The sequence below is a fragment of the Phyllobates terribilis genome, unplaced genomic scaffold (assembly GCF_046119375.1).
Source record: "Phyllobates terribilis strain yellow unplaced genomic scaffold, ASM4611937v1 Scaffold_1__5_contigs__length_1240528914, whole genome shotgun sequence".
Lineage (NCBI taxonomy): Eukaryota > Metazoa > Chordata > Amphibia > Anura > Dendrobatidae > Phyllobates > Phyllobates terribilis.
This window is the reverse complement of record NW_027362761.1, coordinates 360,501,223-360,513,922: the sequence shown is the minus strand read 5'-3', so window position 1 is coordinate 360,513,922 and position 12,700 is coordinate 360,501,223. Positions and strand designations below refer to the sequence as shown.

The 12,700-nt window shown below is 40.6% G+C and overlaps 1 protein-coding gene across 2 annotated transcripts in view; it reads left to right on the top strand.

The window, feature by feature from the left end:
* The window catches only part of TMEM120B (transmembrane protein 120B), a 72,738-nt gene that overhangs the window by 25,664 nt on the left and 34,374 nt on the right, over positions 1 to 12,700 (top strand). For both annotated transcript variants that reach the window (XR_012319795.1, XM_073676272.1), the window contains exons 2-3: positions 6,850 to 6,968; positions 12,005 to 12,121. Coding sequence is in view for 1 of the 2 variants with exons in the window: in XM_073676272.1 (XP_073532373.1) it covers positions 6,850 to 6,968; positions 12,005 to 12,121 (236 nt within the window). In the remaining variant the exon portion in view is untranslated. The remainder of the gene's footprint in view (positions 1 to 6,849; positions 6,969 to 12,004; positions 12,122 to 12,700) is intronic.

The window sequence follows — 12,700 nt, the reverse complement described above, 5'->3', positions numbered from 1 at the left end:
TGGTAAGTATGGTTTAATTTAGAACAATAAAGAATTGTGTGTTTATTTCAATTAAAGGACTTTTTTCTGGGTGTTGTGTTTTTTTTAATTACTTTACTAGAAATTCATGGCGGTCATGTCTAATATTGGCGTGACCCCATGAATTTCGGGCTTATGGCCAGCTGATAATGCCAAGCTGGCCCTAACCCCTTTATTACCCAGTGAGCCACCGCACCAGGGCCCTGGATGAGTTGGGTACAGCGCCAGAAGATGGCGCTTCTATGAACGCGCCATTTTCCGGGGTGGCTGCGGACTGCAATTTGCAGCGGGGGGGGGGGGGGACCCAGAAAGCTTGGGCCTCCCTGCGCTGCAGATTCCAGCCCCCAGCTGCCTAGTTGTACCTGGCTGGACACAAAAATAGGGCGAAGCCCCACGTCTTTTTTTTTTTAATTATTTCATGAAATAATTAAAAAAAAAAGGGCTTCCCTATATTGTTGTGTCCGGCCAGGTACAAATAGGCAGCTGGTGGTTGGGGGCAGCCCGTTCCTGCCTGCTGCACCTGGCTGGACACAAAAATATGGCGAAGCCCACGTCAACATTTTTGGGAAAAATTAATTACAAAATTAATAATAATTTAGGGACTGCATCTTTATTAACCCCTCAATTGTCATTTAGTGTTAAAATAAAGGATTTTTTAAAAAGAAAATTGGCGTGGGATCCCCCATCATTATAGTCTCTAGCGGAGGTTAAACAGACGGCTGGGGCAGATGTTTGAAGTCTGGGAAGGGGGTATTACCCATGGAGCTTCCCAGGCTAGTAATATCAGCCCCCAGCTGAATACCTAGCCTTTACTAACTATTAGAATGGGGGACCCCCCAAAAAAATGACGTGGGGTCCCCCCTATTTTAATATGTTTGAGTGACAGTTTTCCTGCTATATACCTGCATGTCATAAGAATTTAAATTAAAAAAGGACCATGTTAAATTCAAATCTGTTTTTTTTTTAATTTTTACCGGTGTTTGGTATGCGTTGGAAAAGGGGTAGTCTTATACGGTGAATATATCCTAAACTCTATATTTTAACAGGAAAGTAGGGGGGTCATCTTATACACCAGGTCGTCTTATACGCCGGAATATACGGTAATTTGAAGCATCCATACTTGTGTGGTCCTTTATAAAAACACTGGAGGGAGGATGTGGAAGGGGCTATTTTACCTCTTCGTGTTTCCTGTCCCTATTGGGGTGGGGTGACATCCTCATTTGCTGTCGTGGTGGGTTATTAGAAACCGAATTACCGGTAAGTCTAATTCTATTTTTTATTACTTTATCTGCATAGTCTATGTACATATGTGACTATATTCTTTGATGTATATATGTTCTCCTAAAGGGAATATGTCAGCAGTTGTCTGTAATCCGAGAGCAGCATGGTGTAGGAAAAGAGACCCTGATTCCAATGATGTCACTTACTGGGCTGTGAGTTGCTGTTTCAATAAAATCAGTGTTTTATCAGCAGGAGATTTTCACTACAGGTCTAGCTGCCTTGTGCTTCCTAGTCAACTGCTCTGTGCAACCCCAGCCCCATCACTGATTAGCTGCTTTCTGACAATATACAGTATACACAAAAGCTGCCAATCAGTGGTATGGGTGGAGTTATACAGAGCTCAGCATTCTGAGCACTGCAAGATCTGCAGAAGAGAAAACAGGGATTGTTTCTAAATGCAACATGCAGACAAGCAAGTGATGGCTTGAATTATTCTCAGCCCCTACATTATGCTGCTCTTGCATTACATAGCAAAAACCTGATGAGATTCCCGTTAATAGACTGTATTAGATTTTGTTACTTATAGTCTATGTGTGATGAAGGTCTAAATGACACAAACATTATGGTTTACACTGGATTGAATGACAAAACTCAATAGCATTATTTCCTTCAAGAATTCAGGCGTGCTGGATTCTTTCAGTATTATTAAATCTACGGGGAGGGACACTATCTGAGTGCTGTGTAAAGGGGAAGGTAATGACCACCATTTGTTACCGTCATCTTTGAAACTCTAACATTTAGGGAGCGTATTGTACGTACTTTTGCTGTCTGTGTTAAAATCCGATATCTCACTGACCAATGTCATTCATTAAGGCTGATTACATGAGTTTTTCCACACGGTCTGTGTGGGAAACAAAATCAAAGCATACAATAGCCTCTTCTGATATTTTCCATGTGAGACTTGCCCATTCATGGATGCGTTGACGTATAAAAAGGCATGGATTATGAACGACAATACAGATGAACATTTAATGGGTTTTTTTTTTGGATGAAAACAGATACAGTGGCTTGCGAATGTATTCACCCTCCTTTAGCGTTTTTCGTGTTTTGCTACCCTACAACCTGGAATTTGACTGTTGTTTTTTTTTTGATGGTTTGCATCAATTCATGTAAGGAACATGCCTGCAACTGTGAACATTTGTTTTTCTTTTTATTCTGAAGCAAACAACAAATAGAACAAAATAACTGAGAACTCCAGTGTGCATAACTATTCACCCCCTAAAGTAACTACTTTGTAGAGCCTCCCTTTGAGGCAAATACAGCTCCAAGTCGCTTTGGATCAGTCACTATAAGCTTTCCACATTTTGCCACTGGAATGTTTGCTCATTCCTCAAGGCAAAACTGCTCCAGCTCCTTCAAGTTAGATGGTTTTCTCCGGTGAACAGCAATCTTCAAGTCTGACCACAAATTCTCAATTGGATTAAGGTCTGGGCTTTGACTAGGCCACTCCAAAACATTTACACATTTCCCCTTAAATCACTCGAGTGTTGTTTTAACAGTATGCTTTGGGTTATTGTCTTGGAAGGTGAACCTTCGTCCCAGTCTTAAATCACTGACAAACAAAAAACAGGTTTTGCTCAAGAATATGCCTGTATTTCGCACCATCCATTTTCCCTGTCCCTGCTGCCGAGAAAGATCCCCACAGCATGATGCTGCCACCACCATGTTTCACTGTGGGGATGGTGTTCATGGGGTGATGAGATGTGTCGGTTTGGCACCAGACATAGCGTTTACCTTGGTGGCCAAAAAGTTCAATTTTGGTCTCATCTGACCACAGCACCTTCCTTCATACATTTGGGGAGTCTCCAACCTGTCTGTTAAAACTTAAAATGAGCCGTTCAATGTTTGTGCGAGTAAAGGTTTTTTTTATGCTATTGTGGTCGTATATGGACAGATACACCAGTCTCTGCTTGGAAACTCTGCAGCTCCTTCAGGGTTACCTTTGGTCTCTGTGCTCCCTCTCTGATTAATGCCCTCCTTGCCCAAGCTTAGAGTATGGTGGGCGGCCCTCTCTTTGCAGGTTTGTTGTGGTACCATGTTCTTTCCATTTTATGATAATGGATTTGTTGGTGCTACAGGGGATCATCAGAGATTGGAATATTTTTTTATAACCCAACCCTAACTTGTACTTCTCAACAACATTGTCCCTGACTTGTTTGGAGATCTCCTTCGTCTTTATGGTGTTTGGCAAGTGGTGCCTCTTGCTTAATGGTGTTGCAGCCTCTGTGGCCTTTCAAAGAAGGTGTGTATATACTGACAGACCATGTGACACTTAGATTGCACACAGGTTGACTTCCTTCCACTAATTATGTGACTTAGCAGAATTTTTTAGGGGCTTCATAGCAATAAGGGTGAATACATATGCACATGCCAATCTTTAGTTATTTGATGCCATAAATTTAATTTATACCTATATTTTTCTCACTTCATTTCACCAACTTAGACTATTTAGTGCTGATGCATCACACACAAATCGGATTACATTTAAAAACTGATTGTAACTGAACAAAATAGTTAAAAGGCCAAGGGAAGTAAATACTTTTGCAAGCGACTGTAGTTTTTCAAATGCTCGTTTGAATCCAGCTTTAGGCCTCTTTCACACGTCCTGATATTTCCGGTACTGGAAAAAACAGTACCGGTGCTATTCATGTCCATGTGTAATACAGTAATGTTACCACTCGACACGCCAGCTGGAACACAGTGAGAGTACTGTGAGAAATTTCTGGCTGAAGTGACAAGCGGTGACTTAATTAAAGTTACCGCAGGTCACAGGCAGCGGTTGGTTCCCACGGTTGGCTCTGTGTGAACTGGCCTATGAACTGCGTTAACACAGCTGTCTGTGTTACCGAAGCTCACAGCTGTCTGTTTAGCCTTTGCTGGTTATTAAAAAATAGGGGGGAACCCACATCATTTATTTATTTATTTATTTTTGCTTCCCCCGTTTTAATAACCAGTAAAGGCTAAGCAAACAGCTGTGAGCTGTTATTAATAGGCTGGGAACCTTTTATGGCTATTGGCCCCTTCCCAGAATATTAACACCAGCCCCCAGCTGTCTGCTTAGCTGGTTAGGAAAAATAAGGGGGACCCCACGCCATTTTTTTTTTTTTATTCCTTCATTTATTTAATACGCGCTTACACACAGACAGCGGGTGCTGACTCCTACTCTCATCAACGTCTCGCTGATCGCAGGGATACCAGCAATAATGATGAGAGTTGGATTCAGCAGCTGGCGCCTGGGAACAGAGCTAACTGTAAAGCTTTCCCAGATGCTGGTTCGTGTCACACTGACATATTCTTGTGTTATCAGTGTGCACGTGTGCAAGTCGTATTGCGGACCGTGCTGCTGGCAGAAAACAGACATGTCTACTTGTTTTTCACACAAACACACTGACATGTGCGCAGACCCATAGATTTGAATGGGTCTATGTGTATAAGGCTAAGTGCCCACGTTGCGGAACTGAAGCATATTTTTTACGCTTCTCCCTGGCGGGAAAATCGCATGCGGATTTTACATGCGGTTTTCCCGCCAGGTAGAAGCGTTTGTGAGGCGTCTTTTCATGCATTTCCGCATGCGGGTTATCAAGCACTTCTCCAAGTGATTTAAGCATCACTTGGAAAATTGCTTGACAACTTGTTCACACTATATAAATCCATGGAACCGGCATGGATTTATATAGTGTGACCAAGTAATAGTTAAAAAAAAAAAGAATCAGAATGGTAAAAAATAAAAAAAAATAAAGTTTATACTCGCCTTCCGATGCATTCTCTGCCCCGTCCGGAGTCTTGAGCGGCTCACGCTGTTGTGTGCAGGACCTGCGGTGAAGTCATTGAGTCATGTGATGAGTCATTGAGCGTATATGCTGTGGTCAAAAATCCGCAGCATGTTCATTAATTTTGCGTTTCCGCAAATGAATAAGATATGATACAAGACGTAAAGGTCTTTTACCTTACTCATGTTCTAAATGTGCTCTTTGAGTACATTGGTTAGTTTAAATGTGGAATTGTCAGAGTCTGTTAAGTAAGATTTATGGTGTCCATACACAAGAGATAACCATTGCCTGAACACACATTCATCCAACAATCATATCTGCCAACTCCCCCATGCACATTAAAGATGTTGTCCGACACTTTATCATTGATGACCTATCCTTAGTATAGGTCATCAAGGTCTGATTGATTGGGGTCTGACACTCTCCACCCCCTCTGATCAGCTGTTCTTGGTGCCGCCGGCCAGAACTGCTCAGTTGTGGAATTGCTCCGTCTTCTGTTAGTGGCTGCGGCTGGGTACAGCGCACCTGCCTCCTATTCAAATCAACTACGTCTGAGTGTCCGGCACCAGTAGGAGTTCACGCCCGAAAATGATACATGACAAAGCACACGTTCGCTCTGTCGGTGCCATTATAATCTATGGCCCCGTCGGCGCATATCCCCGAATCCCTTTTTGTGGGACCAACGAACGGGTGCTTTAACACAGTGTGAAAGCACACTAACCCCTACAGCATGCTGTCATTAGATTACATACCAAAAAGCTGCTGACAGGTTGCCTTTAATGTGATGTGTATGGTGGCCTGTAAATTCTAGCTATAGCAAGGGTATAGTTACCAAAATATTTAAGTAGGGAAATGTAGCGTATGGTACTGACTGTATATAGAGTGTTAAAAAATAACCTTTATTAAATACCTTTAAAAACGTTTTGTGTTCAAAAAAGTGCAAAAAATGATGCTCACACATGATGCAGAGTAGTCCCTGTATCCAAACAGGGAACTATAAGGAGGTGCCTATATATACCCACTTCTTTTCAAAGTCAAATGGCGACTGAAAACACCTTCCCTTATTGTATGGTATGTCTTGTGGTCCTTTCCCATAAAGATCTCAACATTTGAAATGCTACCGGTAGTATTACACATTATAGGGAAAGAGGACACACGTATATAAAAGTGCAAAAACTTGCGTCAACTATTTGTCTCTCACAAGCTCAGAACAAAATAGTATAAAACCTACAGAAGTCCCAACACTAAAGTGTGGCTGAATGCACTTAGACATATAGTACCATACACAGCAGCGGCCTGGATATGTACTGGATGTAAACTGTATATAATCACATCCATTTGTCCCTGTATTTCTTTGGATCGCAGCATAATGTCTAGCCTTTGAGGATCTTTTGTTGTATTTCAGTTTGTCAGGCAAGTCCTATTTAAGTGATTTCTTGATTCAGAATAGGTGTGGCAGTAATCAGGCCTGCATGGGGCTTGGGAAATTGAACTCCGCTTCCTAAAGATGTGATAAACTACGGTTAATTTATGTTTTAAGGAGGCAATCACTTTTTCACACAGGGCCCTGTAGATTTAGATTTCTTTTTCCCTTAATGATAAAGACGTTCATTTAAAAAATGTATTTTGTGTTTACTTATGTTATCTGTCTAATATTTAAATATGTTTTGTGATCTGAAACATTTAAGCTTGACAAACATGCAAAAGAATAAGAAATCAAGAAGGGGTCAAACACTTTTTCAAACCACTGTTCGTTTAATGTATCTGTTCTGTTTATTAGGAAACACACAAGATATACAAACAGAAGTTGGAAGAACTGAACACTCTTCAAAGTGTGTGCACTGGCTCCATAAACAAGCATAAAAGGCGCTTGGCGGATTTAAAAGGCAGCCTAAAAATGTAAGATTTGTTTTTTTTGTTTTGTTTTTTAACCACTTCGCGCCAAAGCCTGTTTTTGCCTTCGTGACCAGGCCAATTTTTTCAATTCTGACCACTGTCACTTTATGAAGTAATTACTCTGGAACGCTTCAACGGATCCCGCTGATTCTGAGATTGTTTTTTCGTGACATATTGTACTTCATGATAGTAGTAAAATTTCTTTGATATCACTTGGGTTTATTTGTGAAAAAATGGGAAATTTGGTGAAAATTTTGAAAATTTTCAAACTTTGAATTTTCATGCCCTTTCATGTCACACAAAATGGTTAATAAATAGCATTTCCCACATGTCTACTTTACATCAGTACAATTTTGGAACCAAATTTTTTTTTGTTAGGAAGCTATAAGGGTTAAAAGTTGACCAGCGATTTCTCATTTTTCCAACAAAATTTACAAAAACATTTTTTTAGGGACCACAACTTATTTGAAGTGACTTTAAGGGGCCTTTATGACAGAAAATACCCAAAAGTGACACCATTCTAAAAACTGCACCCCTCAAGGTGCTCAGAACCACATTCAAAAAGTTTATTAACCCTTCAGGTGTTTCACGGGAATTTTTGGAATGTGGAAGAAAACAATGAACATTTAACTTTTTTTCACAAAAATGTTACTTTAGATCCATTTTTTTTATTTTCACAAGGGTAACAGGAAAAAATGGACTACACAATTTGTAGTGCAATTTCTCATGAGCGCGCTGATACCCCATATGTGAGGGAAAACCACTGTTTGGGCGCACTGCAGGGTTCGGAAGGGAAGGAGCGGCATTAGACTTTTTGAATGTAAAATTTGTTTGAAAAATTAGCGGACGCCATGTCTCATTTGGGGAGCCCCTAATGTACCTAAACAGTGGAAACCCCCCACAAGTGACACCATTTTGGAAACTAGACCCCTTAGGGAACTGATCTAGATGTGTGGTGAGCACCTTGAACCCCCAGGTGCTTCACAGAAGTTTATAATACTGAGCTGTAAAAATAAAATGTTCACATTTTGCCCACAAATAATGTTTTTCATCCCCTAATTTTGCATTATCCTAAGGATAACAGGAGAAATTGCACCATGAAATTTGTTGTGCAATTTCTCCTGAGTACGCCGATACCCCATATGTGGGGGGAAACCACTGCTTTGGTGTACGGCAGGGTTCGGAAGAGAAAGGAGCGCTATGTTGGCTGGGATAGGTTGCAGACACCATGTCACATTTGAAGAGTCGCTGACATGCCAAAACAGCAGAAACCCCCACAAGTGATCCCATTTTGTAAACTACACCTCTCAAGGAATTCATCTAGGGAAGTAGTGAGTATTTTTTAATTTATACCATTGGGCAATGAAAAAAACCTAATTATATTTTTACCACAAAAAAATATTTTACCCTCAGATTTTACATTTTCACACAGGGCAATGGGTAAAAATGGTGCCGAAATGTGTCACACAATTTCTTCTAAAAGTGGCAATACCCCATATGTGGCTGTATCGTACCGCTTAGCCATACGGCGAGATCTGGGAGGGACGGAGCGCTATTTGACAATTGGAGAACAAATTATTGTAGAATAGGCATTTGGATTTGGGAGCACAAAATTTTCTTAATTTCTTTTGGGGGGCAAGGGCCATTTCGCTTTTTCAGAGCCTTTCTGCTACCAGTAACTTGGAAGTCCCTTATATTTTTAACAGATGATGGACCTGAGTGGGGACTAGCTTTTATTGGGAACATTTTACATATTGTTTATCCGGCGCTCTATGCTGAGCACTTACATCGGGGTTTCCATCTAAATTTCCAAGTGATGTAATTCAGATGAAACCCCTGCGGGATCCAGTCACTGTAATGAGGCAGCAGAGTTACTCTGGACTCCGTCTGGCCTCTGTTTAGCGTTGTCCTTTTTTTCAGAAGTGCACAAAATTGTGGCCAACCGCACTTTTATGAACGCCTAAAAAAACTGACACCGTGGGATCACAGGCCAGACGGCATCCACAGTGGCCTATATCTGCCTCATTACAGGGAATCTTCCGTCATGGGTTCCATCTGAATCACGTATTTCAGAGATTTACACGGAAACTCTGGTGTAAGTGCTCAGCGCAGAGCGCAGGATAAATGTGAGCAGAACCTTACTGCGATCTTTGGGAGACATAATAAACAAATCAGTAGCAGGTGAAGGATTGTTTTTATTTATTTTTTACGCCGTTCCTCGTGCGGTATAAGTGATGAGATTACTTTATTCTTCGGGTCGGTGCGATTAGAGATACCAGATTGATATCGGGTTTTTATGACTGACTGCTGTCACACATACACTAAAAGACGCTTTTTTTTGCAAAATCTAGTTTTTGCATCGCCATATTTTGAGCTATAATTTTGCCATATTTCGGCCGACAGTCATGTGACGGCTTGTTTTTTGCAGGACGAGTTGACATTTTTATTGGTACCATTTTTGGGTACGTGACATTTTTTGATCGCTTTCTATTCCGTTTTTTGGGAGGTAAAATTAACAAAAACCAACAATTCAGGAATTGTTTTTTTGAGGTTTTTTTTTTATGCCTTTCTGCAGGCAGCATTATTCTTTGGGTCAGTACGTTTACAGCGATACTACACTTACTGTATATTATTTTTTTTATGTTTTGGCGCTTTTACACAAAACAATTTTATAGAAAAAATATTTTTTTTGCATTGCTTTATTCTGAGAGCTATAACTTTTTTATTTTTCGGCAGATGGAGCTGTATGGCGGCTTTTTTTTTGCGGAACAAGATGACGTTTTCGCGGTACCATTTTTATTTCCATTTGGCTTTTTGATCGCATTTTTTTCCACTTGTTTGGCGATATGATGAAAAAGCATAGCTTTTTGCTCCGTTTTTTTTATTTTTATTACGGTGTGCACAGAAGGAGTTAATTAGTGTGACAGTTTTATAGATCGGGTTGTTTCGGACGCGGCGATACCAAATATGTGTACTTTTTTTTTTGTTTTTGCATAAATATACGGATTTATTGGTTTAATATTTTATTTATTTTTATTTATTTTGTGTTTTTTTTTTTTTTTAACAGTTTGAAAACATATTTTAGACTTTTTTTTACATTTTTACTTAGTCCTGTATGGGACATTAATTTTTATTTTTCTAATCACTGTTCTCATGCAATGCAACAGCCATGTATTGCATTGCATGAGAACTTTGCTGACCGTTTCACAGTCAGTGTCTCCTGCTAGACTTCAGCTGCAGCCTGAGTCTAGCAGGACACCATACATGGCAGATCCGGAGGCTGTCATGTGACCTCCAGCTGCCATGACAACGGCAGGTCCTGTCAGACATCAGGGGGCCGTCGGAGAGGTAAGTGGACGACCCCCTCTCCTCTCACTATCTTCTAAATGCCGCGATCACTATAGATCGCGGCATATAGAAGATAGCAAAGGGTTAACATCATTGGGACCTTTTCCAATCAGGTCCCGATGATGTCCCCTGTCAGAGCTGTCGCTCTGCACTGCGCCTGCAGCGCTTGCAGGACCCTGGGGGTCCTGAGGGCTGCGGGACCACCGACCGTTCATAAACGTCGGCGCTGCACAGAGCCCAGGCAGCGCCGACGTTTATATACAGTGGGCGGTCGGGAAGCGGTTAATATATATAAAATTCACATTAATTTAAAATGAACTAATACGGTTGCTGATTTCATTTTTCCAAAGGACAATTAAATATAAACGTAGTAATCTGATTAGTTACTGTGGGCAACGACTGAAATTTCCTTAGGGAGATTTATCAAAACTGGAGCTTACACTAAAGGTGTTTGCTAGCATTTATATATTGTGTATATATGCCCTATCCATATTAGATTGTGGGGAGACCGGCTTTGGCCACTACTGAAAATCACCTGCTTAGAGTGGTATCCCAGCAAGGTAGGTCGGCCATCCATTTTAAAGAACCCCCTTATTAAAGAATTATGGTTTTATGTCTATAACAAACTTTAGTTTATTTGGGGTGAAAGTTATATCAAACCTACGTTCCTGGTAATAGATTGTAACACTTCTTACATTTTGCAGTCCAATATTTAGCTGGTTTTGTAATGGAAAGAAATGACAGTAATTTATACTGCTGTTTATTGTTTTTCTGTTTACATCTGTGCTATTCATGCTGCTACTTGTAGTATGAATTCTCCTGAGATAACAAGTATATTACTTGTGTCTGATACAGCTTAAAAGAGGCTCCAGCTGCTTCTGTGTGAGAGTGCTGCAAAATTAAAGGGAATCTGTCACCAGGTTTTTACCGTGTAATCTGTAAACATTATGATGTAGGGATAGAAACCCTGATTCCAGCGATGTTTCTCTTACTGGTCTGTGTGCAGTTTTCTCTGCTGTAGATGTAGCATTATTCAGACTCCTGAGCTCTGTATAACCCACCCACACCACTGATAGGCAGCTTTCTGCCTATGCACAGTGTACACAGAAAGCTGCCAATCAGTGGTGTGGGTGAAATTACACAGATCAGAAGTAAATGGCATGAGACAACTAGTTCTCTAGTGATAATCTCCTGCTGATAAAACACTGTTTTTTTTTAAACAGTAACACAGCCTAGTAAGTGATATATTGCTGAAATCAGGGTCTTTGCCCCTACGTTATGCTGCTCTAATATTACGTAGCAAAAACCTGAGATAAATTTTAATTGTAAAATGAGTATTTTGGGCACATAGTATTAATATAATAACGCTGCAATTTAGTAGTAACCAAACAATATTCTATAAATCCGGATCTAGTCATAATGCTCTCGCAATAGATGTGTGAATACATGTGGCAAGTTCTCTCATCGGTGACCCTTTATAGCCAATAAATTCCCGCAGGGTTATTTGCTTAAAGAGCAAACAAAATTAGTCTGCAGTCTGCTATAAAAAGTGTATAAACATATGAACAGTTGATGATAGTATATTTCAGTATCATAGTTTGTATTGCTTTAAAAAAAAATACTGCTTTCTTTGTTTTGTATTTCGTCAACTTCTATGTTATCATCTTATACTCTCATGTTTTTCCATCAAGACATAAACAGTCAGCAAGCCTTGGAGAGACTGACCTCATCCAACAAATAGATAGCACCATAAAAGAGAGGCACAATGTGTTTTTTGACATGGAAGCCTATTTGCCAAAGAAAAATGGGTAAGTTGAGAATCGTAGCTTGCATTTTATCATTTTGAGAGCAAACTTATTTATGTAGGGTTACAGGTGAACAAAAAGAATCTGCAGGACTCTGGTTCAGTTGCCATATTGGTAATTTGTGGTCGTCGAGCCGGACCACTGTTAACCACTTTTTACCTGCAGCACATTTGGCTCCTCTACTGATTAGAAGGCCCCTTGACGTTGTTACAATGTCGTGGCTGCATGATGGGGGGCCTACTAATCAGAAGAAGCGACGGGGATGCTGCAGATAGGAAGAGGTTCTCAGGGCTGTGGCGAAGTGGCCATGAATTATTCAAGTGGCCGCTAGACCAAGGTCCAGTGAATCTTTTTACTCAACTGTACATAGGGTATTTCCATAATTCATGTTAATGGCATATTACTTGATTTTACATAAAAGTGTGATCGATGGAATTCCACTTTTGCCCTAAGGCCACAGCCCCACTATCAGTATTTTCCCCTTCTCCCATGACAGCACCACCTGAGAGAGGGTATCCGCCCACCAAGGACAGGAACCTACTGAATAAAAAGGCGGTACCTCTCCTCCGCATCAGTTTTTGG